At 47.5% G+C, this 27713-nt stretch overlaps 1 protein-coding gene across 2 annotated transcripts; it reads right to left on the reverse strand.

Annotated features, from left to right (window-relative positions):
• Nucleotides 1–3080: 3080 nt before the first annotated feature.
• si:dkey-34e4.1 (carboxyl-terminal PDZ ligand of neuronal nitric oxide synthase protein) lies at nt 3081–26764 on the reverse strand. Of its 2 annotated transcripts, XM_061800621.1 has the most exons (12): nt 26323–26764; nt 24839–24910; nt 11735–11827; nt 11595–11653; nt 11417–11525; nt 11223–11352; nt 10547–10743; nt 9747–9905; nt 9078–9279; nt 8245–8500; nt 3875–4257; nt 3081–3677 (listed from the first exon to the last, which is right to left on the reverse strand). In XM_061800621.1, exons 1-12 carry the CDS (start codon nt 26428–26430, stop codon nt 3622–3624), a joined length of 1824 nt encoding a protein of 607 aa, XP_061656605.1. In that variant the 5' UTR covers nt 26431–26764; the 3' UTR covers nt 3081–3621. The 2 variants fall into 2 exon arrangements, with proteins under 2 accessions (XP_061656605.1, XP_061656607.1); XM_061800623.1 differs by having other exon boundaries at nt 3081–4257; nt 26323–26763.
• Between the last annotated feature and the right edge of the window lie 949 nt (nt 26765–27713).

Here is a 27713-nt window from a genome sequence, read left to right on the forward strand (position 1 = left end):
ACATCTTTGACTGCTACTCAAAACCTGTGCTGATCTCATATAATAAATAAACCATTTGGTAAATACATAAGCCGCACCTGTATGAAAGCTGCAAGTGCCTACATTGAAACACGAGATATTTACAAAGAAAGAGTTTAACGCTAGCACCGCAGAGCTCATGCTAAAGCTAGCACCGCGCTAACAGGGCTGGTTTAAAAAAAAAAAAAAAAAACATACCGGTAAAAATCAAAGAGACACGGCAGTAACACGCTAGCGCAGCGCTAACAGGGCCGGACCGGTCAAAGTCACTTTCTCGGCACATATATTCCACCGGTCTCACTCTTACCTTTTCCGCTCTAGTGCCACCTTGGGGCCGTTAGAAAAAAATTGCACAAATTAGACGCATCGCCGCATAAACCGCAGGGTTGAAAACGTGTGAAAAAAGTTGTTGCTTATAGGCCGGAAACGACGTTGCATTAAAGTTAAATGTAACTGAACTCTAATGAATAAATCCAGCGTATGAGATTTAAAAAAAAAATTAAAAAGCCACATTCATGGTGGCCACAATTTCAAGCGATTCTTCAGTGTAGCTCGAACCGCACGGTACAACGTCAGTCGTGTAGGACGCAAGTCGTCGTCTGTCGTCGGGCTCCCAATTTTGCATCAAACGTCAAATGCGGCGAGTGAAATATGAAAAAGATGTCAGCAGTACTTTTCCAAGCAGTTCGTGACGTCCGCACGCGTCTGCACTCTGTTGATTAGCGCTGATTGCAAGTAAAGCAATTAGCGGCCCTCGCGAGGACGCATCTGCCTCCGTCCGTTCCCGGCTAATCGAACAAAGAGAGCCGATTAGCATTTTGCATTTGTGGACGGAAAAAAAAGAAGAAGAAAATAACAGAGCGAGAGAGCGCACGGGGAAAAAAAAAAAAGAAAAAAAGACGGCGAAAGGACAAAGCGGCCATTTATGTCGGCGAGGACGGGGGTGGACGCCGCTGCTAATGGTAATTAGCGACGCAAAAGGCCAGCTGCGCTTCGCGGACTCGTTTCTCGACCGGTTCAGGAGCAAAACACCATCAAGGCGGCAAATCGGGAGAAAAATGGTGGAGGGAAAAAAAAATACACTTTCAAAATTCATCTGTTTATAGATCGATAAGATAGGAACTGAAGACTTCGGACGCCGACGTGCCTAATTGTGAAATTTCGCTCCGTGCGTTGAACGGTAGCGAGTAGCGCCACCTGGTGGAGAAACGTGAAACTGTGAACATTGAAGCAACAGGACAGATCGATGGGCGCGAGGCACTTCCTTCGCTCGACAGCTTTGCGGGAAGTGCCGAATTTTGCCGCAGTGGCAAAAAGAATCATAAACATCAAACAAACAAAACGGGGGCCACTTGTCGAGTCCCGCCCGTCACCAAAAATTTGACTCGAGTCAAGTTGACGTGACCGGAGTCCCGTCCCCGCCCCCCCCGTCATCCTCCCCCGCCACTAACAAACGAGTCGTTACCACGCAGGCGAGGGCGACTCTCGCCAAGGTCGTGGCGCTCATCTCTCGGACGAGGAAATTATTGGAAGATGGCGCCAAAGACGCTCGGGCAACGTGACGCAGATGTTACCCTGGAAAATAACCACAAAAAATATGGAAAGAAAACGGCAAATGCAAATTCAAATACATAAATCCGCCATCCCAACAGGGGAAGACCGGCCACGTCTTTGAGATTGGCGGGCGGCGGCCATTTGCCGAAGTTAGGACTAAAGATCGGATTTGCTTCCAGCTGGCCGGAAATTCTATCGTAAGCGACGTAGACTTTAAACAAAAGCAGACGTTGGCATACTCCCAGGTGTGTCTCGAATTTACAGTCTTCAAATGTTAGCAGAAGCTTCCAATGACGTGTAGCGCCATCTGGTGCTTTGCGGTCTAAAGGACGTGAACTATGTCTCTTTCTTTGCGACGTTCTTTTCGCGTCTGAAGGCGTCCAACATGCTCTCGAAACAACTAAGGCCGAGATGACGAAGGCGCCAGCTCGTTTTGGCCGAATTGCGCCTCCGCGGCGCTTATTTTAATAAAGTCAAGCGCGCACGATCGTACGGCAAGACAGGAAATAGACCCTCACTGGCATATATTCTTGATCCCAATACGTACGATTACTGCAGCTCACCGACCGTCTCCATGGAGATTTGTATTATAGCGCCCACTGATGGCCAAGGCACGCAACACCAGAAGGAGCAGCCCAGTGTCCACGGAATTCAAGTCCAAAATGTGGCAAACGCTGCTTACTTCTTTCCACTGAATATAATCATCCCATTTTTACAAAAGACAATTTTATAGAGCTGTATTTTAATTTGGAAAACGTGTATTTAAAAAAAAAAAAAAAAAAAAAGAAAACAAAAACATGCTCACTCCTGGCAACATGGGAAACGGTAATGAGTTCCGCAGGATGCGATTGGGAGAGACTTAAGTTCCTTCATCGGGGTTATGTGCGCACGTGCGTGGGAGGCGAGCGTCCATATTTATTTACCTGGCAGGCAAAATGTATTTTTTTTTTTTTTGTGTGAAGAGCGAGACAGAAAAAGAAAATCCATTCTTAACAGGCGCTGGGGGAGTCACGGGGGGGGGGGCACTTTATATGCAAATTAAATTTCCACAGATTCACTAATGACGAAAACACACTGTGAGGGGTTGCAGCAAGAAATTATACTAATAAACATAATAACTAGTTTTACTGCCATCAGAGTTTCACTGTTTTTTGCTGCTGGAATTTGAATTCACAAATCTCTTTTTTGTATTTTTTTTCATGTCATTTTTGATGAATGATGAATACAAGAAGAGCACACGCAAAGTTGTCTCGATTTATTTTTATTATTATTGCTGCCTTTTTTCCCCCCATTTTACACCTGCAACGACGCAACTTCAATCCATCTCGGCTCTCCAACTCAAACCAGAAAAAAATTCCATAAATTTGTTGCAATATTGTCATTTTCCCAGGAAAAAAAAAAAAAAAAATCCCCATTTTACACGAAAAGTTTCAAGCTTATGAGAAAAAAGTGCCAGTTTCACATTTTGTGTGGGAATTACGTTGTACAAAAAACATTACGATGTTACCTCAAGATTATAACTTTTTATTTAAAAAATATTTTTTTCATGTCATTCTGTCTATGCTGGTAACTTTATCACAAATTTCCTTGAAATCTTAATTTCCTTCTTTCAACATTATGAATGTTTTTTTTTTTATTTTACAACTTTATTCTCATAAACTTGCCCAAATTGGGTCATATTTTTTCCATCTTGAATTATGAGTAATTTTATTGACCCCCCCCCTCAAAACCAATTAACTTTACAGTGTTTTTAATATATATATTTGGACTTATTGCCATACCTTTCCACACCCACCCTTGTTGTATTTTTACAACTTTATATTTCTTCAAACATGAACATAAACAATTTTTTCGTAGCTTTATGACTTTTTTTCCTCGTGACATTATGACTCGATGAGATGAGTTTTTCCTGTCCCAATATGAATATTCTTAAACTTAACTCTTTTTGCCTTTTCAATTTTTACAATCGAACGCCCCAATCTTTTTTTTTTTTTTTTTCATATTTTTTTCCCCCCACTCCGTCTGACTTCCTTTTGTCGTTCTGTCCCGTCATCCAATCAGGCGGTTGGCAGCCATCGAGGTTCCTCGCAACATTTCAGCGACCACTAAATGAGAGATTTTTGATGTTGACTAATTATTTAAACAAAACAAAACAAAACCTTGTGATGATTTTGGAACCGTGTGCAAAAGATATGTTTGCTCCTAATCCCTACAAAGTACACCCAACGGTGACGTTCTTCCTTTAGAAAAATACTAAAGTTTTGCGAAAGAGTCCGAAGCGCGCGAACGGCGTTCCCTTAACTGCGCTGCGGCACGGCGACGTCTTCCTGGCCCTTTTCCAGAAGCTCGTCCTCCGAGAAGCTGATGCGGAGGCGGATCTCGTTCGGGGGTCGGAGGGCGGCCGAGCTCGGGCTCTCGCGCCGAGTCCCGAAAGTCCCGCGCTCCCCGAACACGTCGCCGTCCCGCACGGGCGACAGCAGCGATTTGGTCTCGGAGCGCACGCCCGAGTCGTCGCTGGCCGAGCACGAGCTGCTGAGCGAGTGGAAGTCGGACGACGACAGCGAGCCGGGGGTGGCGTCCGGGAAGGAGGGCGGGGGCAGCGAGCCCGGAGACAAGGTCCGGCTGGCTCGCTTGCGGGTCGCCGAGGCGGGGGGCGGGTCCAGTTTCGGGATGGCCGCTTGGAACCTGCCGCATTAAAAACAGGGAAATGCGCAACTTTTATCCTCCAATTTGATACTTTGGGCCCTTGACCACCGCGTTATTTGAGGGGGAATAAAACAAGATGGGAAAAGCGTCCATTTTCTTCACCGCTTATCCTCACAAGGGTGGCGGGGAGCGCCGGAGCCCATCCCGGCCGTCGACGGCCAGGAGGCGGGGTACACCCTGAAGCGGTCGCCAGCCAATTGCAGGGCGCAGAGAGACAAACCGCCGCAATCACACCTACGGGCAATTTGCAGCCTCACCTTTTTGGGATGTGGGAGGAAAACGGAGAAAAGCCACGCAGGCACGGAGGGGGAGAACACGCAAACTCCACGCAGGCGGGGCCGGAATCGAAACTGTTAGGCCGACGCTTTCCAGCTGATCCGCCGTGCCCCCCACTTCACATCTTATGACCATAATTTTGCGTCAGCAGCGCGGCCCCCTCGAGAGGACCTCCGCGGTCGAGGCCTCTTCATCAGCGCCGCGCTTTTGTGTCCCTCCGACCTCGTTACGAAAAAGGCGCCGAGCACGGCACGCCGCCGCCGTCTTCATTTTGTTCGCGTTGGTCACGGACGGCCGCTCATAAGTGGGGATGTTATTACCATCCGGCCGGGAGCCGGGATATTAAAACGAGTGCCTTTTAATATCTCGGCCGATCCGCTTGTTATGGCTTTGCGAAAAGTGCAAAAGCAGAACGCGCCCATGACGACAGGGAAACAAAAACGGTGAACCCCGACGACGCTTCCGAAGCCATCCGATGACCTTTGGCAGTACAACGGGGGAACGTTTGCGCCGCAACGCGCCAGGCGGCGACGTTAACGGCGAGAAGACGAGGACGAGCCGGAAGCTTTAAAACAACCGTTAAATCCACGCTATTTCCACTTGTTCATCACTCGCATTGTAAAGGGGCAATAAAAAGTCTACACACCCCAGTCACCCAAAAAAAAAAAAAACAACAAAAAAAGAGACCAGGAAAAAAGAAGTAAAAAAATAAACAACAGGAAGAAACAATTTGGTTGCATATTTTGCCACATCTTGAGGGGGATTTTGTTGCGACACTGCTCACCCCCAAAATAACGCCGTAGCGGCATCCAACGTTGGGGCCTCAAGACGAAACCAATTATGAACAGATGCAAAATGGCACTCAGTTGTGGGGGGGGGAGAACCTCCAGTCCTCTGCTAGAACGCAAGAAAGTCAGGAAAAGTCTGCTGGAACATCGGAATTTTATACACTTGTAGGTGCTGCCGAATACCATTTAACGAGTCTGAATGTGATTGGTTCGTTGTGAACTCAGCCACATCCTTAATGATTAGGGGTGTGCACACTTGTGCAACCACACTGTTGCATTTTTATATATCGCGGGAAAGTGCGAAAACGGGTAGACGGGGGTTGACTATGCTCCGTGGTCTGGCTCGCTCTTGCCCGGCGAACACGCCGCCGCGCGATTGGCCGATCGGCGCTTGGCTCCGCCCGCAAGCCGGCGGCGACTTTGCATGCTGCGCGTGCTCGTCATACTCACGTCACTCGCGAGGAGGGAGCGGAGGAAAAGAGCAAGGGGAGCACGGCTCTCCACGCGTTTCCGGGATGAAGCAAACGGAGAAAAGCCAAATTTTTTTTTTTTGGGGGGGGGGGGGGGGGCGTTTGGGATCTGATTAGAGGAGCAAGAGGACCAGCAGGACGGGATCCTCGCACCTGACAAAAAGAGGCCACAGTTAGACGGCAGCCGGCCGCTCGACAACAAGCAAATCGATAAAAAAAAAACCAAATGAAAACTTTCCAGTCGACATCAACGAAAAGCCGCCGCCGAAAAAAATGATTCCAAGGTCAGCGGCTCGTGTCGCTCGATATGAAAGACGGAAGACCTTTCGGAAGAAGCCGCGGACGCCACAAACCGACGACATCGCCGTCGTCATCCGTCAATCTGTCTGAGACGCTTATCCTCACAAGGGTCGCGGCAGTTTGGAAAACAATGTTTCAAGCGGGCGGATCAGCTGGAAAGCGTTGGGGCTCACAGCTCTGGGGTCCTGGGTTCGAGCTTGCGTGTTCTCCCCGTGCCCGGGTGGGCCCTCCTGTTTCCTCCCACATCCACAAAACGTCCAACTAAATTGCCCCAAGGTGTGATTGTGAATGCCACTGTTTGTCTCCGTCTGCCCCGCGATTGGCCGGCGACCAGTTCAGGGTGTACCCCGCCCGCCTCCCGCTCGTTGACAACTGGGATAGGCTCCAGCACTCCCACAATCCTGATGAGGATAAGCGGCTGAGAAAATGGAAGGATGTTTCAATTGAGCATGGCAGTGTTGTGTTGGAAGTTGATCTGCAACCAAGTATGAGAGCAATATAATAAGTTCAATAATGCGATGTTTGGTAACTCGAGCAAGATATTTTTTTCATTTTGGAGAAGCCATTTTGAAAAAAAAAAAAAGAAGTTCTATCCACCCCCAATGCACACGACTGACGTTGTCCGTATATGGCTAACATTTGCTACCCTCCATATTTTCTTACTTGGACGTCGTCGAACATTCGCATCATTTTGGACGGCAGACCAAATATTTGCAACGCGTCCGACGAGCCGAGAACCGCTCGCGAAGTTGGTCCGTTGCGCCCCCAAACGAGTCCCAAGCGCGAGTTCGGAAGGCCGCAAAAGTGATTGGTGCGTATTTTGATCATTGGAGGAAGGGCTGTTATCCATGAAACCCATTGTGAGGATTTTCTTTTTTTTTCTTTTTTTTCCCAGGGGGGGGGGGGGGGGGGGCACTCCACTCGCCAGACACTTCATTAGGTACAGGGTCGGGCGCGATCCGATGAGAGGACGGCGACGCCCCCTTTCGATTGGCTGTTCCGATACATAAATAATGTCGCACGCGCAGCTGCTTCCAATATTGCCCTTTCCATATTTAGCCACATGAGAAGGGGGAGAGTCGTTACATAACCGCAAACGGAAAGGACGTTTTAAAGCGAGGTATACAAAATATGCACATCTGTATCATATTTGATGACTCCAAGCGTCAGTCCCAAAGCGCACCAGCCATATTTTGGGGCGACTTTTTACGGTATTTTATTTTACATTAGCGTTGTGCTAAATTGGCCGCGAGATGCGCGAGAAAAGGCAACCAAGGCCCCAAATAGTTGCAGGCGTCCTTCCCACGCAGCGCAGCGAGGAAAATAATAATAATAAAAAAATTCCACCACCGCCTTGCGAATGAATATGAATAGCAGGCGACAGACGTTCCCGTAGAGAGCAAAGGTTTTTTTTTTCTTGCTTGTCGTGTGTTTTGAGTCGTTTCCGTCAGGAAAGCGCAACATTTTGAGTGGAAGCAGACGCGGCGATCGAAACGACCGCGTCGGCTTTACCGTGCCGGGGTTTCACACTTGTGAGGAGGGGGGGCGCTCGGTAGCGAGGGAAGGGTTCCCCTCATTGGCGCTTTCGGTTTTAAGGGGATTAAAAGCTCATCAAAAAGTAATTACCCACTTTTATGTTTGTGTGGCAAACGTCTCGGGGCAATTTATGGAGATTAAACGTCGTCTCCAGGCTATTTTTTTTTTTTTTTCATATTCCCACGCTCCATTTAAGAATGTTTGTAAACAAAACGAGGCTCACCCTGCTTTGAAAAAAAAATCAAATCAAAATCGGGATCAAAAGGCCCGTCGAACTTCCGCACATCAACATCCAACGGAGATTCGAACCCGGATCTTGTTTGATGTTCATCAATACGTCGAGACGAGGGCACCGCTCACCCGACAAGCTCATCTTTTTGTGCCCCCCCCCCCCCCCCCCCGCGAAGTAAAGCACGGACCACCCGAACGCGACGCTAACGAGCGAGGAGGTGCTGCCAACCGTCGCCGTTAGCCTAGCGGTTAGCTCACCCGAGCGCGTCCACGATCAACCTAACCTAACCTAACCTAACCTAAACCCCCCCCCCCCAAAATAAAAAGACCCTCCCAAGAGATCAAGTAGCTTTTAGTCATCTTACTTTTCCTCAACGCCGGACGCTCTCCTCGACGTGACGGCGGCCCCCTCGGGGGACGTCGGGGCCTCCTCGCCGTGGAAGAAGGACTCACTGATGTCATCCGGACTGAGCAGAAGGAAAGACTCTGAGTCGCCCGGGTGCCCGGGCGAGAGGGCGGCGGCGGCGCGCGGACGCCGTCCGGGCGTGGACGTGGCGTGCTGCAGGAAGGCGTCGTCGCAGCGCATCTTGACATTGAGAGGCAATGACAGAGGCCTCGTGGCTGCAAGACCAGATTTGACAGTCCGGAGGTTTAACGTCTATTTCCCGATCACGGCCCGGAAACGACCTAATGTCACATAACTGCTCCCAATTTCTGGGAAATTCTGAATCTGTGAAAATAATAATAAAACATTTTCCTTCGAAATGCCATAGACTGGCGAATGGAATTTTACATATTTGGTTGGCAAAATGTTCGACAGTCTTCACCGGCGTATTCCCGAGTCGCCACTCACGGATTCGCCTAGTCATAGATTTTTATTTTTAAACTCCATTTTTCTTGGTTATTCATTAGAAAAACTCTGCGTGATAAGTGGAAAATATTGCTTCGGTGCCATTGCGATGACAGACGAAATAGAAAAGTAGGGCTTTGCCGCCATGAATAAGCAGTTATAACCCTTCTTGGATGCCCTTCAGTAACGCCCAAATTTGTTCTGACTATATTTTATCGACTGGCCGCGTGTAAATTCCATCCAGGAGACGGTTGACCCGCTTCAGTTAAGTGCTGCCGTTTTGCTTAGCAAACGGGCTCGGCATTCAAGCCCACGACGACGCGTCGCCCGGGGGGGGGCAAAACTCACCGCATCCGTTGAGCGGCGCCTCCCGGGGCAGAAGCTCCGCCTCCCGGACCCCCGGTCCGCCCTCCATCTGCCGGAGCTGCTGCACCAGCTGGGCCAGGTGCTGCAGCAGGTCGCGGTTCTGCATGAGCAGCTGGTGCGAGCGCGCTTGCGCCTCCATCCGGGCGGCGCTCTCGGCCGCCATCTGATCCTTCAGCAGCTGCACCTGCGTCATAAATGCGTCATAAACGACAACGACAATACAAATGAGCCCTTGTTATTATTTTTGTTTTACCTTTGCTCAGTCATTTCCACCGATAACTCTCAACAAAAAGATTATCATCCTGTTATTTGCTGAAAATTGTGCTTTTTTTTTTTTTTCTTTGTGCCCTGCCAAATGTAAAAGTAGCACTTTGGTCCCATCTTGATGTCAAGGAACGACCGTCATTTCCGGCCTACAAGCCTCGACTTTCAACCCTGCGGTTTATACGCTGATGCGGCTAATTTGTCCACGGCCACAAGGGGGCACTCGAGCAGAAAAGGTAAACAGTGGAATATATGTGCCGAGGAAGTGACTTTTACCTGTATGTTTTTTTTTTTTTTTTTTTTTTAACAGGCCCTCTTAGCGCCGCGCTAGCATGTTGCTGCCGCATCTCAGTGATTTATGTACGTTTTTTTTTGTTTTTTTTTTACCTGAGCGACTGCCACCTGCGTGTGCTGCTGCTGCTGCTGCAGCTGCTGCTGGAGGAGCTGCAAGTAGTGGCGCGACGCCAGCGAGCCGCCGGCCGGGCCGGGGCTGCCGGGAGCCGCGCCCTGTCGGGCCACCGTGAACAGGGGCATTCCGGAAAAGTCCTGAACACAAAACACACACACAAACACAACCCCGCCGCGACACATATTACACTCTTTCACGTTCATGCCACGTGAGAATGAATGACATTAAATAAGCTGCTGCAATTCCATTGGCTTGCCTCTAGAGGGCAGCAGGAGGCAGAAGATCATTTTCGAGGAGCAGTTCTGTTGCAAACTTTGCCTCACTCAGTAAAAATTATGGTAATGTACCAGACTACAAAATGAAAAAAATAATGATGGATCGAGAAAAAAAAAAAAAAAAAAGCACAAAAAGTTGCATAATATGTCCATGGGGGAAAAAGTACATCAAAAGAAAATAAAATAATAATGCACTTCTTAAAGTAGTAGTAGTAAATGCAAAAATAAGAAAATGGAAAAAAAAAATTAAAAATGAAAACATGAAGATTGAAAATTGTTTTAGTAAAAATAAAAAAATGTACAAATTGTAAAAACATCCAGAAAATTTACATGTAGAAAAAAAAAAAAGTACACTACCAAAATGTTTTTGAGCGTGTAAATATAAAACAAGAACATGGGGAAAAAAAAAGATAAATTGCAGAAAAGAAGACTGCAAAATGTACATTGAAAACAAGTAAATTGTACAACAACAAAAAATAATAATAATAAACAGTGTCACTTACCGTGACGGCGTGGCCCGCTTTGACCACGCTAAGCTCGGCCAGGCTGTGCAAGATGTCACCGACCGTCCTTTCGGATAGCGACGTGCCGGTCGCGGCACCCTCTTCCTCTTCCTCGCCGCCGTCGTCGTCGTCCTCCTCCTCCTCTCGTCCTCCTTTACTGTCCTCCTCCCCCCGCTTGGCCCCCGCCGGAGGCTGGCCTGACAGTGGAAATGAAAGCGCGAAAAGTGTGCGACTCACGTGAGCGATTAAGTTGAAAAGCGACACGCTACTCGAAAACATCCGTCCATTTTGTTTTTAACGGGGGGGGGGGGGGGGCTACTATCCTTAAACTGTATATGTTGGTGCTGAGTGTATTGTATAAACTCAGCCGTTGTAGCATCTTTTGCAAACTGTTAGCATTCACATTTAGCATTAGTTAGCTAGTGATGACTATTTTTGCTCATGCTAATTCATCCAAGATATTAAATGTACATTGCACATCTCATCGAGTCTTAAAAATCACAAACGTGGCCCAAAACTGCATCCGTCGGCTTCTTCGGGTGGCTCAAACTTGGTTCCAGGTGTGATTTAATTTGCATTTTTGAAGATTTTTTTTTTTTTTTTTTTTTGTCCGCCAGCCGGCGGTCAACTGGAAAGTCGCAGCGCAACCGACGAGAGTCGGACCGGGCCGCCTCACCCTCACGTCCGGAATCCTCGGCCGACTTGTCGCTCTGCCCGTCGGCGTCCTGCTCGGCGTGCTGCAGACTCAGCTTGTGGCAGACCTCGAAAGCCTGACCGACGGTCCTCACGATGCGGATGGCCTGCGTCTGGAGACAAAAAGGAAGACGGCGTTCGGTCCGGACCCGGTTCCGTTCGGGGTTTCCGCCCTACCTTCTTCTTGGATTTGAAGACGTTGCAGCGGAAGGAATTGCTGGAGCCGTCCCTGGCGATGTAGCTGAAGATCTTCAAGTCTTGCGAGTCGTGCGACACGTAGAAAATCCTTGAAAAGAAAACGAGAACTCGAAACAGGCTGTGATGGCGGCACCGCGAGGAATAGAACCCGACCCACCTGTAGATGGGGTCGTGCATGATGAGCATCTTGCTCTCGTCCCACGTCCACTCTTTCCTCTGTGGGCGGAAATGCCGTGAGCGCGACTGCCGTTGGCCGCGGTTCTCGGTCCGTCGTGCGAGTCGGCGTCGGCGCCTCACCTTCTGTTTCTTGCGCAGCAGAACCTTGACGCCGTCCACGGACACCACCATGCTGACCTTCTTCTTCTTGATGTTTTTGGCCTTGAACTCGTACTGGTTGAGCAGACGGGACACAAATGCTAATGATGACGCATTAGAGGAGGTGTACAAATGGCGGCAAAGCACTACTTTTAAGGAGCAACTGGTCGTATGACAAAAAACAGAATTCAATAAAGATATGATTCAACACCAAATTTTACCACAATCTTTCATCTTTACGGAAGTATGCTAGCTTGACGCCAACTTGCAAGGTGACCCACCGGGTATACAAAGAAATGAGCTTTCTCAAAACATTATCAAATTGTCTTTTAGTTTCTTTTTTTCATACAATTGTATATTTTTTTTTTTTTTGGGGGGGGGGTCCATTCTCCCAAAAAAAAAAAAAAAAAAAAAAAAACTTTCTGTATAAAGTTGTTTTTTTTCCTATGACTATATTCTGGTATTAATGTAATATTTTTCTCCTAAAGTTTCATTTCAGTGAAAGAACTCATTTTTTAATTGTGATACTAACAAATTATTATTCTATTAGGACATTTTTTTTGGCAACATTTTTTCTCATATTTTAACTCTTGCTTTGGACTTTTTCCTGCATGATCCCTGCATTATACTTTCTTCATATGTTTTCCTCACGAAAATATGACAAATTTGAAAAAAGAGCTTTTGTTTCCTGTGTATGTTGCAACTTTTTTTTTCCTCAAACAGCTGCCAAAAACGACTTCCGAAATGAAGCAGCTGCAAGACGCAACTCCCCCCCCCCCCCCCCCCCGTTCCCCACCACCGCCCTCCAATAACGACAAAAACAGCCTCTCGGCCGAACTGAAAAACAACAACGCCGGAAGGTTCCGGGCTGTATTTTCACCCGGGCTCAAACACGAACGTCGGCGGGTTCGGCGAGTGCGGCGTGCGGACTCGGATGAGTGGGACCGATTTCAGTTTTCTCGAGTGGCGAGGTTCCGACGTGGTCGGCGCCGTTCCGGAACCTTCGCGGCGGGGAAAGGTTGAACCTCCTGACTGGCGCATTGCCTTAGTGGAGCATTTCTGTGCTTTGCGAGATCGTCAAGTGGGAAAAAAAAAGGAGTTATTAACTGATAATTAAACAAACAAACAAAAAAAAAAAAGAAAACCAGTCCAGGATCTCGAACTCTCTGGCCCAATACAAACATCAATGATCGATTCCCGTGACCCCCGAAAAAAATTCCACTATTCCACCCGATTTTGAGTGTCAGGGGGGTTTGCTTGGCGCTCATTTTGTCGCGGGCATCAACACAAAGTGAGCCGCTTTGCCCCCCATCCGCCCCCCCCCACCCCCACCGGGTCCACGGCCATTCAAGTTGCAGCCCCCCTAATTATTCGGAAGTCGGTCCCCGGGAGAGCTGATTAAATACAGAACGGATTTGCAGATGGGGGGTGGGGGGCAGGAAATACGTCAGCCCGTCTGTAACGTGGACGAGAACCTTCGAGTTGTACATTTCGCAAATCTCAGCCTCATTTTTGGGACACACAACACAGTTAAAAAAAAAAAAAAAAAAAAAACAAAAAACATGGCGGCGTTTTATTGCAAACTCAAAATGAGTTGAGATGCGTTCTTACAAAACAGAGGCAAGTCCCCAGTGAGGGTTGCACGCTTTCAGCGTAGTATCCGCTCGTGCTGGAACATGGCGGCCAGCACTGAACTCTTATGGGAGAGATGCAGTGAAAATAAAAATAAAAACATGAAAAGTAACAACTTTAAGCTTGTGGAGTAAACTTGGAATTTTGTGAAGAAAACACACAGGTGGGGAAAAAAAAAAACAAAAAACGAGCATTTCATCAGAAACAGTTATCTTAATACCTGAATAAAGTTAAAGTATTAAAAGGAGGGAAAAAAATCATTTTATGGAAATAAAATGAGAACATTTAAAAAACTGAGCTGATGAAGGAAAAAAACGCAATTCGACAAGGACAAAATTTAAATTTCACAAAAAATAATCTGAACTATAATTAGTCTGAATCATATGGTAGCAGAAGAAGGAAGTTGTAACGTGTCAGGGGTAAAAAAAAAAAAAAAAAAAAATGTATTAAGATAAGAAAAGATTGTTTTTGATTTGAATGAGGAAAATTCCATTTCCCAACCCAAAAGACGGCTGTCGCGCTCGCCTCCGCGGCGGCAAAGTGGGACTTCGCAACTCCGCATCCAAAGTATGAAATTTTAATCAGCGAGCGCTTGTGAAATATTGAAGCCGTTCACGCGTCGTCACCGCGGACGCCGCAACAAACAATTGGGAGGCGGAAAACGAGCCGCTTCCCCAACCGGTCGAGGAAAAGGAAGCGATTAAGCGTGCCGAGGATGCGCCGAGCCGACGAGGTTCACGTCGTCGCATTTCTGACGGCCGCTGCGACGTTGCAGGAATTGTCGTCGTTTCCACGCCGACGAGAGAATATTTTGCGAATGAGGTTGTCGCTGAACGTGTTGCCGCGTTGGGAGTCCCAAACTCGCACCTACTTACAATTTTTTTTTTTTTTTTTTACTATTAGCGTAACGTCTCTGCCGTTCAATGTTAGCCTGACAATGCTAGCATGAAGCTAGCGGAGTTTTACTGTCTACGTTTCTTCCATTTTTTTCATTTATGTTTCAGTTGGTGTGCGCGCCGTTGCTCCGCGTGTGTTGTAAAAGTCAAAATTTCCCAGGGGGAAAAAAAAAATTGCATAATATCTGAATAAAATCATGGGATTTGGTGGAAAAAAGTTAAAGTTAAAATTATAGTAAAATAAGATATTCCACTTCATAAGGAAAAATGTAATTTTGTGAGGAAAAAGTATTTTAGAATGGGGAAAAAATGGCAGAAGAAAATCCAAATTTCAAAAAAGTTGAACTATTCCAACAAACTTTTGCTCCGTGTCTGTTCAAGTAGCAACAGTTTCAATAATTACATCAATGCTAATTTGCGTTAGCTCATGGATGAGTTTTTGCATTACAGGCTAGCATTAAGCTAGTGGACGTTTGTTTGAAAATGTTGCATTTGGAATGTACTGCACACTGTTGGATTATTTCTTGCTTTTCAGGGTTTGACTTCAACAGCGGGTGAAAAATGATTGCTTGATTGTGCTCCTCCTTTGGAGTTCCTTCCTTTCCTCCAAGTGATAATTCTCCTCGTTTTGTTTTTTGTTTTTTTTTTTTTAAAACGTTTTGAACGGTCTCGTGATTTTCCCCCCTACGACGGGTGGGTCTGACATCAGACTGTACAGACGTTCCGGGGGTCCCAACGCGCTCGGAGTCCCGTGGCGCAAAAACGCCGTTCTGCTTCCCCTTCCAAACGAAATCTACGCGAGGCCTTGCGGGCCCATCCGGGACCCCGGCGCCGTCGACACCGTACCGGAGGCCACAAAAGGCCTTCCCGCGTCGCTGCAACCTAGCAACCGACTCATTGCAATTCTCAGTTTGGGGACTTCCCTGGAATTTCGCTCCTTTTTTTTTTATTTTGGGGGCGGGGGTGTCAACAAAGACAAGACTGTTGGGGGATGGAGTGAGTCAAGAGGACAATGGGCCCCCACCCCCACCGAACAGCATGACGTGGTGGGGAGGAGACCCACCAAAAAAAAAAAAAAGTCTCAAGAAGCCACGCCCGAAAGGACAAAGTTGACCGTTTCCCTCGGAAGGCGACATTTCTGACCCATTTGGGCCATTTTTCAGTGGCCCTTCAACTAAATCCAGAACACATCGTAAAGATTTCCACCAAATTGAAGATATAAATGCTAGACGGGACGACGGTAAATTACGAGACATTTTTTTGGCAGAGTTTGCCAACTTTCCACCATCACGACATCAACAGCATTTTTTTTTTTTCCCGCCTCCATTTGAGAACTCGAACCAACTTCATTTGATCCCTCGCGCCAACGGGAAAACTCTGCCTCCTTCTTTTCAAAGGCATTTTTTTGGGGCCGCACGGCTGGAAATTTCCGGAATAATCCTCTTCAGGCGACCGCTCGCGGAGATGAACGACTTTCGTTAGCCTGCGATGGGGCTTCAAAGTCAGCCCCGACAAACGTGATTTTACATTTTGATACGTAAAAATGCGGGCAGGCCGTTTAGAGAGCGAAGATCCTCCGCGTCAATAAAGATCCTCATATCAATATTGCGCTTTATTGTGGATGCCTCCGATTTGTTTTTTCCTGGCCGTTCGGTCGGAATTTACAGTCCTGCCTTCAGTGTTGTGTAATTGTGTGAAAATGAAAAAAAAAAAAAAAAAAATCATTCTGGGTCAATAAAGTTGTAATAACACCAGAACAACGTCCTGGTCACATGAAAGCTAAAATATCAGGAGGGATTTTTTTTTTTTTTTATTTTAAAGAATAAATAATGTCCATTTCTGATTCAAATGTCAGTTTGTGCAAGCAAAAATTTACGAGGAATCTCTCACAACTGAAATAAAAGTCAACTATTACAAGACAAACTTGTTGCTGCTCCGCGTACGTTGAAGTAGCAGCTCTTTTAAGCTTGAGCTGTGCTAATTTAGCTTGTCTGAGGTGTTTACCAAATACTTGTTAGCGCCAAGCTAGAATACGTTCATGAACCCAAATGAAATGCTTTGGTTGGACGTATTACAGTTTCAAATATACAAATGTTTATTTTGCTTGTTTCAGTCTTATAGTTGAGTCCAAGTGGGACAGACAAATAGCTTGAAGCAAGTACGCGGTGCCTCTTCTTTGCAGAACTTTACGAGCAAGTCTTCATTTGGTTTCCTCAAAGTCCCGTTAGAGGAAAGTCTCTGATTTCTCGACAGCGAGCGCACCACAACGAGTCCTCAGAATGAGGAAGTGCTTTTTAATAAGTCAACACCCCCCCCCCCCCTCCAGCCCCCAAATAATGCTTATTTTCCTCTATGTGGACCACCTAGCGGCTGTCTGCAAAAAGATGTTCAACGTGCAGTGACGTCAATTTCACACACATAAGCGGGGATTCGTGGGGTGGGGGGAGTTACGGCTTTTAGCATTGGGGGCTGCTGAGGGATTCGGGAGCTTGTGACGTGCCCACGTTACTGCCAGTAATCCTATTACTGCGTCTCCATTTGGCGGGTCCTCCGCGTTCTCCCCCTCCCCACCAGAAGCTTTTGACCCACCATTGATCCGTCGGGATAAATGCAGCGGAAGCAGAGCGACGGTCGACCACGACCCGCTGCCGCACAGACGGGCGACAACATCGGCGGCGGCAATTCGATTACCGCGGCGGGCCGCTAAACGGCGACACTCACAGCAGATCTTCAAACGTTTCCTGCGTCGATTAGCAAATCAATCTCTGGGCCGAGTTTCACTTTGCTAGCAACATGATTTGTTTTTTTTTTTTTAATTTGTCACTTTAGACTAAAACAGCTAGCAATCTATACGCTAAAAATGACTGACAACGAACAAGTTTAATAATAGAACTGCCGTAATTTCCGGCCTACGAGCCGTGACTTTTTTCACACGCTTTCAAACCTGCTGCTTATGTGGTGCTAACGTTAGCCCGGCGCTCGCGTTAGCACGGAGCTAGTGTTAGCGCGCCTGGTTATAAGCCTCAGTACACAGAAAGAGTTTAACGCGAGCGCTGCGCTAATGCCAACGCGTTGCAACTCTTTCTGCGTACCGAGGCTTATAACCAGGTGCGCTCTGTAGGGCGGGAATCACGCTAATAGCTCAAATGCTAACTGTCGCCATGGTACCATAGAGTAAGATAACAGCCCGAGCAAAAAAATCAGCAAGACAGCCGGAAGAGGATTTTCCATCTTGCCATGTACCCGAGTGCTGCCGATGATAACGATTGATATGAAATGCTAACGGGCCACCGTAGCAAATAGTAAAACGGTAACCCGAGCGTGTAAAGCGCAAAAAAAAAAAAAAAATGTCCCGAGTCGAAATCGTTTGACTCGGTTGCCATATGGGAAGTTCCCAAAATGGCCGAACTGTGGAAAATACTTCCGCGGATGTTCCGGAGGAGCTGAACAGTTTCAAGCCGGAGCGCTTTCAATAATTTCAGACTCTGAAGTGTGTGAAATGGCAGCGTTTCATTCGGAACGCAAAAACGCAGATCACCCAAAAGAGGAGTGCGCCATCGGGCCAACCGCGCTGAGGAAATTCATTTCGCACTCGGGATTGCAAAGCGGAAAATTGATGCCGCCCCCCCCCAAGCGTTGCTGCATTATTAACACGGCTGCCATTTAACAACAAACGCGTGCAAACGGGGAAGCGTTCCGCGGCGGCGGACGCGCCCGATCTGGGCCACTAAATCGGGAGCCGCGCTGGGATTAAGTGTTGGCCATGCTAAGGTTGCTCCTTTGTTTTGCCTCCGTACCCCCACCCGCCATCGCCAGCCTTTCGCCCCCCCCCCCCCCCCCCCGGTGCCCGAGGGACGGCCTGTCCTTTCACGGCGACTGTCAGGGAGCCACTGAGGCGTGCGGCCATTCTTCGTGCCAAAAAAAAAAAGTCCCGTGTTGAGACGCCGCCGGTCCACTCTGCCCGGGATCGAGTTGACGGAGGAGCCGGGACATTTATGACAGTTATGCCATCCTTTTTTTTTTTTTTAATTTTAATTTGTGTTGTAAGGCGGTAGGCGACGGGCAAGCGAGAGGTCACGTTTAAAATGACTGCGACCCCAAAGCTGATTTCCGTTAGCCCATCTATGGTGTTCCGCGTTGTTATCAAACTCGGATTTGGTTTGGTGAAACATTCAAATGCACAAATTTGATTTCTCTTTTGTTTTTCGTGTCAGTTTCACAGTAAACTTCAGTAAGTTACATTTCTATAGATAGATCATCATAGTGTTTCAATATTGTAGAATATTAACCCAAGTTCCTTTTGATTTCCTTTTTAAAGTCCGCTTTCGCTCGTGACTTTTATGATTTTTCACGCTCGCAAACACGGCCTGAATGAGCGATGGCGCCGATCTGGCCGGAAACGTCCGGTCCGATCAGCCGCCTTGAGCGCAACCTGGCTGAGATGAAAGAGATTTGAGAAAGTGGGAAAAGTGCTTTTGGACCTCTCTGACCCGGCAGCTCCGGGCGTTTCTACAAGGTTCTGGCTGAGTCAAACTTTCAAAGCTGGCTCGGAAACGTATCGGAAGCCTTTCAGAAAATCCATCCATTTTCTTAGCCGCTTATCCTCACAACGGGGCACGCTGGAGCCTATCCCAGCTGTCGACGGGCAGCAGGCGGGCACAATCACACCTAGCGGCAATTTTATAGTGTCCAACATGTTTTTGGGGATGTAAAGAGGAAAGCGGAGTGCCCGCCCGGAGAAAAGCCACGCAGGCACGGGGGGAGAACATGCAAACGCCACGCAGGTGGGTCCGGGATCGAACCCGGGACCTCAGAACTGTGAGGCCAACGCTTTCCGGCTGATCCACCGTCCGGCCCCTTCCGGAAAATCGGTTGTGTCCTACGTGGGACAACAGCACCAAAAGAATCTTCTGGCGAGTTCTGTCCGTTTCTTACACCTTCCAACAATCTCCCATTTGGGGAGCTGTTAATTTGTCCTCACGGGTTGCCGTCCATGCTAATATTAATATATGATGTTGCATTGCCAACTGCTGGCCTGGCGTGCACTTTTTTTTTTTTTTTTTTTAAATCTTTCACACACAAAGGTGTAAAAAAATAAAGAAAAATATGTATTTTTGTGGCGCACACAAAATTCAAGCCGAGGCCGCGTCGAGCGGCAGCGCAGGAATGTTACGATGCCGAAAGTCCGCCTTGGGCCCTTTCGCGGCTCAGCACTTTTGAGAAAAATCTTTTGTTTTCGGATGGCGCGTGAGCGTCGGCTAGCGGAGGCCCGGCACCGCCTCCGGTGGGGGGGGGGTTCTGGGTTCTGACACTGGGTTCTGACGCGAGCGTGTCTGTGTACGCGTGTGACATGATGCTGTTGCTGTTCGGCACCTGCTTGTCCACCCATGTGAGAGAAGAGCAGCTGTCTGCGCTGCTTTTAAGGCCACTGATTTTTTTTTTTTTTACATTTCTGTCACCCACCGCGATGCGTTATTACTTACGTAAATGTCACGTTGTCAGCTATTAAAGAGCATTTTCAGACCTGGCTCTCTCCTACACAGAACAACAATCTCTGCACCTTGAGTGGAAAATGCAAAAACAAACAAATAAACAAACAACCAAAGTGGCCGCGATGTGCTCAATAACCCGTCAAAATTCTCGCCGCAGTGCTTTCTGGCAAGCGCTGGCTCCGTCCCGCGCGTGACAACAATCTGCCCTGGCGTACGATTGAAGGGTGGAAAACATCCGAAGCGCACGCATGAAGTGACGCACAAGTATTTATGTTTATGTCGGGCTCCATTTTGCGCGTGTGGCGCAGACAAAAGCGTACTTAATAATCAGAATAATCAATCATAATCCTCCAAACAAACGGGTCATCCTCCACGCTCGTGTACATCTGCCGTTCAAGGGGGCAACCGTGAAAACAATGACCCCCATTATGGGACCCCCCCCCCCCCCCCACCAGACACAAATAAAAACATTCATATCCGGTGTCCCCCCCGATACTGCACGCTGGGCTATCATGTGGCGGGCGGCTCGTTGATCGGATTGTCCCACATTTTGTCAACGACACCCCCCGACATCGTGCGGCGCCGGCACACAGCGGGGGTGGGGACCACCTCGATCGGTCTTCTGAGAAACTTTATTTTATCCGACGCTTTTTCTGCTGTTGCCGGGTAAAAAACAATATATAAAAATAAAAAAGCAATACAAAAAAAAAAAAAAAAAAAAATCGGCCACAATTTCGCTGTTCATTGTCCAAGCTCACACCGATATCGCACATCTTTTTTTTTTTGGGGGGGGGGGGTGACAGATTTATACAGTATGAAAGAAATTTGAGTTACGCACTTTCAGTGTAGTACCACTTTTTGCCACTACATGTCGGGTGGCATTGTGTCCACTGGCAGAGATGCAGCGGGATGAAGAAGAAGAAATATATGACGATCGTTATCGTTTGACGTACGTTGTACGGTTTGCTACTCTGTGTATGTTAAAGTATACTGTAGTTTTTAGTTGCTGTCAGATCTACCCAAATTTCCATTAGCCCATCTATGGCGTTTTGCGTCACACGTTAGCCTTACGCTAACAGAATTTCCTTCACTGGTTTGAGCAAACATTCTACTGTTTAAATGTATATAAAGTTGAATTTTTTTTTTTTTTGTAATATTCTCCATTTTACCACTCTGTAACAGTCGGTTGACCGTTTCTACCATTTTGAGACAACATTTTTATTCATGTACTTGAGACTGTGGCCTTATTTATTTAGATTATTTGACGTATTCCACTGTAGATGCGTTGTTTTGTTTTCTAAATGATGTCATTCTCTTAACCATCTTTAATTCTATGCTTGCGCTTCATGAATAAAACTGAATTGGAGTTGCATCTGTAATTACAGCAAAATGTATGCTAATTTAAAATTTCATTTTATTTAAAAAGTCTTCAATGGCGTTTTGTATCATGCAATGCGAATATTAGGCTAGAGGACCTTTTTCATCTTTGATTTAAGTTTTAATAAGAGTAAATATGTTTGAAGAGTGTGGAAGTGGTCAAACGTTTTCTTTATAGTGCAGATTTTCACAGATGGCGGTGGGCCATGGAACGCAGCCCGAGCAATAAACGGGGGTTCGCTGGAATCAATTATTCATCTTTCATATCTGTTTGTTCTTGGGTCAATATTCGCTCTTTATGGAGTGCGTCCCCCCCACCCCGCAATACTGCGTATGCTGAACAAACGGTGATCCGGGCGGGGGGGGGGGGAGCGAAATTCCCCGAGAGACTCTTGGCAGTCGGAAAAAGAACGAAGGCCTTAAAATAATTTTTTTTAAAAAAAATGAAAAAAATCCCATTAGAGGCTGATCGGAATTCAAACGGGGAAGCGACTTTTTGGCCGTCGGCCTCGGATCTATTCCTGTCCACGCTGAGGAGATAGCCAGCGACGGGCTAAAAGGAGGTGCGCTATTTTGGTGGGAGAAGGGGGGGGGGGGGGGGCTTTCCATTTGCCATCTCCCTGTAAGCCCCCCCCCCCCCCTTCCAAAAGAAAAGCGGCCGGAGACGCGGGCACGAGGCATTCAAAGGCGCTTTTTGCGCCGCCGGGCAAACTGAAAGCAACAAAAACCCAAGCGGAGGGAAAAGCCACAATGGGGGAGCGGCTCAAAAGGAAGCCGTGGGGGGGGGGGGGGGGGGCAAACATTGTGTCTCGCCGTGGGAACGGCAGGTGTGCCGCCGCGCTGACCAATCGCAATCAAGAGATTAACTAAAAAAGACGGCGGCTTTGGCAGCCTGACCCGAAGACTTCATTTCTTGCGTGCTTTGGAACTTCAAGAGAGTTGGCCCGATTCCCGCATTTCCTCCGCACACATTAGAGCGGCCACCTCTGCGCAAATCTTTCAATCGAAAAGACATATTTTCACATTGCGTCTCGGGATTTTGGCCTGTTTCGCTGCCGTTTCTCCCCCGGCCCGCATGTCAAGCCGTCACTTCGGAGCGTTCGTGCACGTTTTGTCACACCGACAGCGTTCGTACACACCCTCAAACTTGTACGCAAGACCTTGTCGCGTCTCGCGAGATTTCACGTCGAGAAATGACTTTCTGCCTCTTTTGCCGTCCCGACGAAAATGCCGCATTTCATTTGCATGATGTTGCCGGTGACTTGCCAGATGTCAAGTCAACGATTGATCATTTGGTATCCCGAGACCGTGTTGGCGCCACACAAAACCTTACGCGCAAATGAAGACTTTACGCTGGAACTCAATTTACTGCCACCTTACTTAACCCCCCCACCCCGTCGGCAGCCATTGAAGAGCATTTTGACGGATCTTTTAAGACCGGCAAAAATATTATGAAATTATAAACACTGGACCTCTTAAATAGAGGCGGCTGAAATGAGCCAAGAGCGATGTTGACTCTCCGCATGTCTCGATATTTTGACATTTTGTTCCTCTTTCACTGCATGACATTTTTTTTTTTCCCCTCAGGATAACGATTAGCCACTGTGACAGATATTCTTTTTGCGCCAATTTTCGCGCCAGGTCATCAAAATTGTCTGACTTCCAATGCGTTGACATTTCGCTCCCTCGTTCGTAATCGACGGGAAAGGCCGACAATCTTTTCTCCCTTCCCTAAAATCTGTGGCGCTAAACTCCAACCCAGTTCAACAGCGCCATCTATCGGGATCTGCCAGTCGCCGCGGTGGTTTACAAACTCCAAGTTCACAAACAAGCTCTTCTACTTGCGGGAAAATGTACCTGACAATCATCGGCAGTAAATGCTTGGATTCCAATTGACGGACATATCCGTCCATCTCAAGAAATGAGTTAATAGATCCAAAGAATTTGAAAATGAAATGTTCATACATTCACCCGCTTTGATCTCATGCACCCACCAAAGGTGCGCAAAGCCCAGTTCGGGAATTCTTGTCCTCGGCCTGCCGAGCTTGTGATTCATTCGCGCGTCCCGAATGTAATTTGTAGGTTAGCAACTCCTCTGCGTGCACACAAAAATCTCACACTCAAAAGTGCCAAAAAGAACCCGACCGAGTTGTGGGGATTCCCACCAAAAGTTGGAGAAGGTTCCGGCGCTCGTGCACGTTTGAGAGGATAAGCGCACATTTCGGCGTTTCCGCCGCCTCTGAGAAACGAAACGGCACTTTCGGCGCCGAGCTCGCTCAGCCGCGCATAAGAAGCTTGTCGCGCCGGAGCCTCGGGAGGCCCACTTAGGTTATGCCGTCGACCCGATCTCGCCTCGCGCAGCTGTGCGCGGCGTCTCCGGGGGTGGGGGTGGGGGGGGGGGGAACAATTCCGCCGACTGCTGATATCCCGTAACAATCGTGTGCAGTGGGGGCCTCGTGTGCACCTGAACGCTCGTAAACAAAAAGGCGGCGCTGTCCAAATCGCTTCCTTGTTCTACTCGTGTGCCTGCGAGGATTCCGGTTTGTACTCCGTGTACTGCTCTGTTAAACTCTTCAAAGGGAAGATGTTGAATTACCGCAAGATCTATGCTAGTTTCTGTTAGCCCGTCTGTGGTGTCCTACATTATATGTTGGCATGAAGCTAGCTAGCTAGCAGCGCAAGATCAATGCTAGTTTCTGTTAGCCCGTCTGTGGTGTCCTACATTATATGTTGGCATGAAGCTAGCTAGCTAGCAGCGCAAGATCAATGCTAGTTTCTGTAAACCTGTCTATGGTGTCCTGCATTGTATGTTAGCATGAAGCTAGCTCGCAGCGCAAGAACTATGCTACTTTCTGTTCGCCCGTCTATGGTGTCCTGCATTGTATGTTGGTATGAAGCTAGCTAGCAGCGCAAAATCGATGCTAGTTTCTGTAAACCCGTCTATGGTGTCCTGCGTTGTATGTTAGCATGAAGCTAGCTCGCAGCGCAAGAACTATGCTACTTTCTGTTCGCCCGTCTATGGTGTCCTGCGTTGTATGTTGGCATGAAGCTAGCTAGCAGCGCAAGATCGATGCTAGTTTCCGTTAGCCCGTCTATGGTGTCCTGCATTGTATGTTAGCAAGAAGCTAGCTAGCAGCGCTTTCTTTGATTTTTGCATATTGCGAATGGAACGTTTTATCCCTGCAATAAACGTGGGTTTACTCTGGCATCCCACGGGGATATGTTTAAAAAGTCTTCCCCTGAAGACGCTTCCACGTTGGTAGGATCGTCTATCGTGTGTCCACCCACAAAAAAAGTCTCAGGAAAAAAAAAAAAGACACAGGAAGTCTGCCATTTTGCTTTAAAGCTGCCATTCCTGAGAATGTTTTGGAAACAAATCTGCCCTGAGAGCTGCTTTGGCTTAGCAACAAAAAAAAATGTTTGGTTGACGTGTCCAGCGAGAGTCGACCCTCAAGAAAGCCTCGAGAAGCCACGCCTGAACGGGCACCCTGAGTCGGCCATTTTGGCACGCCGACATCTCCGCCGAGTGCATCAAAAATGAAGATAGCCGCGCAACACTTCGCTACACGGGCGAAAGCGTCGCCCGCGCAAACTTCATCCGACAGCGGCGCACTCCGCCGATTGTGTGCTCAATTATCGTGGGTGTGCGCGTTTGCGGTGTCTCGAAGGCGACGCCGTTGTCTCCTTACCCGGATCCTCCTCATGGCCGCCACGATCTCCATGCGACTGTTGGGCCGCGGCACGTCCAGACTCCCCACATACTGCAAAACGCACGCAACATTCCAAAGTTAAAATTAGCAACCTTCGACAAAGTATCACATGACTGTATATCAATTTATTGGCGATTGTCATACCTCTCGACCTACTCCCCCACAAAAAAAAAAGCCACTTAGTAGCACCCACTGTACGGTTAGCTCATGCCTGAGATGATTTTGGTGAAGTTCTGGGTTCAAATCTCTGTTCGTGTGCGGCGTTTGCACCACAGGGCTCCCTTCTAGGGCCCCTCACAATATTCACGGCCTCGGCCAAACATTAAAGCACATTTTGTTCCTACTCGATTTGTTATTTTTGTGGCACTCATTTTGGAATGAAGAGTTTTTAAAATTCCCAATTTGCATGTTGAAAAGGGTCAAACGATGACGCGAACGGGCGAAGCTCGCTAAATAAATTAAGCGGGACAACCAATCCAATGTAATATTGAAGGTAATTACAAAGTATCCTCCGGTCCTCTAAAAGCTGAATTCTGTTTTCCTGCGCGCTTAATAATTGATGGCAGAAACACAGTTGGTCGAAGGCAAAGTGGGGTGCGCCCCCCCCCCGAGTGCTCTTTCGCCCACAAACTGGAACGCGAGTCCGTCCGCGACGTAGCGAGTCGTGAGGCGCTGCCGTGACTTTCCAATAAATTGTGCTCGTCGGGGCAGTTTTCATGCGACAGACTCGCTCCTGCTATACATTTGTTTTCCTATCGCTCAGAAATTACTCAGCAGTTACTCCGTACTTTTTAACCAAGTACTTATTCGGAGGAGTACTTCTATCACATAATACCACTTGAGGTTTTTGCCTTACTTGATCCACTGCTGACTTCGCTCTCGAGTATTCCAAAACATTTAACCGTACTCAAGTCATTCTACGAAGGATTACGTTGTACTTTTGCTAGCATATTAGTGTATGTATTGGAGCGAGTCCCAACTGGTGGGTCGTGGGGCCAAAAGTGGATCGCGGGTCCCATTTGGGAGGGTCACGCAGAGCTTTGGATTTTGAGGCTCCAGTACTACGTTCCCACTTGGAACCTATTAGGATAGCGACGGTTCCTCACACCTGCGCAACTTGTTTCCACACAAAGAGTTGCGCTCCGACTTTGGATGTGGCGGACGTCATGGCAACCAATCTGCGTTTGGCGGTATTGTACATCAAAACCGCTTTGATTCGGATTTTGAAACAAAACACGTTACTTCGTTGTTCTTAGTGGGTCGCAGGACGTCTTTTGTGAAGCAACAATAATCTTTTTTTTTTTTTTTTTGCTACTCGATGCAGCTGTGCTCAGCAGTGACTCGGCGCAGTACTTGAGAAGTTTTGGTCACTCCGTTTTTTTTGGTTTGTTTGTTTGTTTTTTTTTCTCTACTTGGAGCTACTCGAGCGGTACGATTGAAAAGTAGAAAAGGGTTTGCGGTACCTTGGCTTGGAAGGAGATGCCGTGCCGGTACGCCTCGTCGTTGTGCAGCGGCAGCCTGGCGTCGGCCGCGTCGTCCACCAGGTTGTAGCGGTTCCTCCTGGCCGGCATGGCGGCGCCCAGCTCACGAGCGGGCTCCGCCGGGCGCGTCCTCCTCCGCCTCCGCCTCCGCCTCCGCCTCCTCGCTACGGCGCATCGTCGTCGCACCGGACCGGAAGGAGAGGAAAAGGCAGACGCGTCAATGCGGCGCTCGTAAATTTCGCTGTCGCGGCGCGGGCTGTGCTGAGAGCGGAGCGACGTTGCACTCGTCCAGTCGTCTTCCCGCACTACGCGAAGCTCTCAGCGGGGCAAAGTTCCACCGAATCCTGGCTCGAGATTGCGCGTCGCTCGTGCGCGCGGAATGCCCACATTCGAGCTCCCCCTGGAGGCCAAAAAGCGGAGACGCTCGCGGCACCCTATTAAATCCACCCGTAAATTGACGGGGAGGGGGGCGTAAATTATGAAATCATTCATCCTCATTTTTAGATGTTATGCAGTTACATGTGAGTTATATATGTAAACGAATCTCATCATTTCACCAGCCACATTTTTTAAATGAAAAAAAAAAAAAAAAATGATCCAATGACTTGTTCTAATAATGTAGTTTTACTAACTTTATTGGTATGGTTAAAATTCAAGGATAATCAAGCAATCACGTTAATATTTAATACGTTTTTGTTTTACATTGTCTTAATAATAATTTGATATTTTGAGGAGGAAAAAAAACGAGAAACTAATTCAAAATAATCACTGGGAAATGGAAACGGCAAAATTGATGCAAGTAATAAAATGTTTTTTTGCAATTCATTTATTGATAATGCATGCAAACAGTTTACTTCACTTTTCTATTTTAATGCATACAGTATAGCTCTATATATTTTTTTGCAGTAATTAAACAAATCCCAGATCCGCTATATCAATTAAAAATGTTTTTGTTCTTCAACCAATTTTGAGGGAAAACAGCTTTGGAGTTTTTACAAACATACACTGCTAATATTGATAATACCTGAAGATGGGTACTTTCCAGTTATACTTTTCAAAATACTCAACCAGAAGAGACAAATTAGGGATGTAATCCCATGTCATTTTCATGTGATAATATTTCACATGAAAATAAATTGGAATGCATGACTCTTAAGTATTAGAAAACGTGAAAATTACACGTTATGACGTTAACATTTTGTTGGAACTCGATCAACAATCAAGGTCAATTTTACAAGGAACTGAAATGAGGCGACGGCGCCCCCTGCCGTCTGTATTATGTCAATGAAGGTGAGTCGGAAAACAGTGGCTCAAAATTCAGCAGAAAAGGTGGCGACCGTTTTGTTTATATTTGTAAGCAAAAGCTTTTGATT

This window comes from Syngnathoides biaculeatus, chromosome 17, assembly GCF_019802595.1.
Source record: "Syngnathoides biaculeatus isolate LvHL_M chromosome 17, ASM1980259v1, whole genome shotgun sequence".
Classification (NCBI taxonomy): domain Eukaryota; kingdom Metazoa; phylum Chordata; class Actinopteri; order Syngnathiformes; family Syngnathidae; genus Syngnathoides; species Syngnathoides biaculeatus.

What these genes read in the sequence shown, in the direction of transcription:
- si:dkey-34e4.1 (XM_061800621.1), bottom strand. Translation starts at nt 26,430, where the DNA reads ATGCCGGCCAGGAGGAACCGCTACAACCTGGTGGACGACGCGGCCGAC. An exon ending in AAGCGGGCCACGCCGTCACG is followed by an intron (nt 9,906 to 10,546) that starts GTAAGTGACACT and finishes TTTTGTGTTCAG; the next exon opens with GACTTTTCCGGAATGCCCCT. An exon ending in CGTCGCCGTGCCGCAGCGCA is followed by an intron (nt 3,678 to 3,874) that starts GTTAAGGGAACG and finishes TCTCTCATTTAG; the next exon opens with TGGTCGCTGAAATGTTGCGA.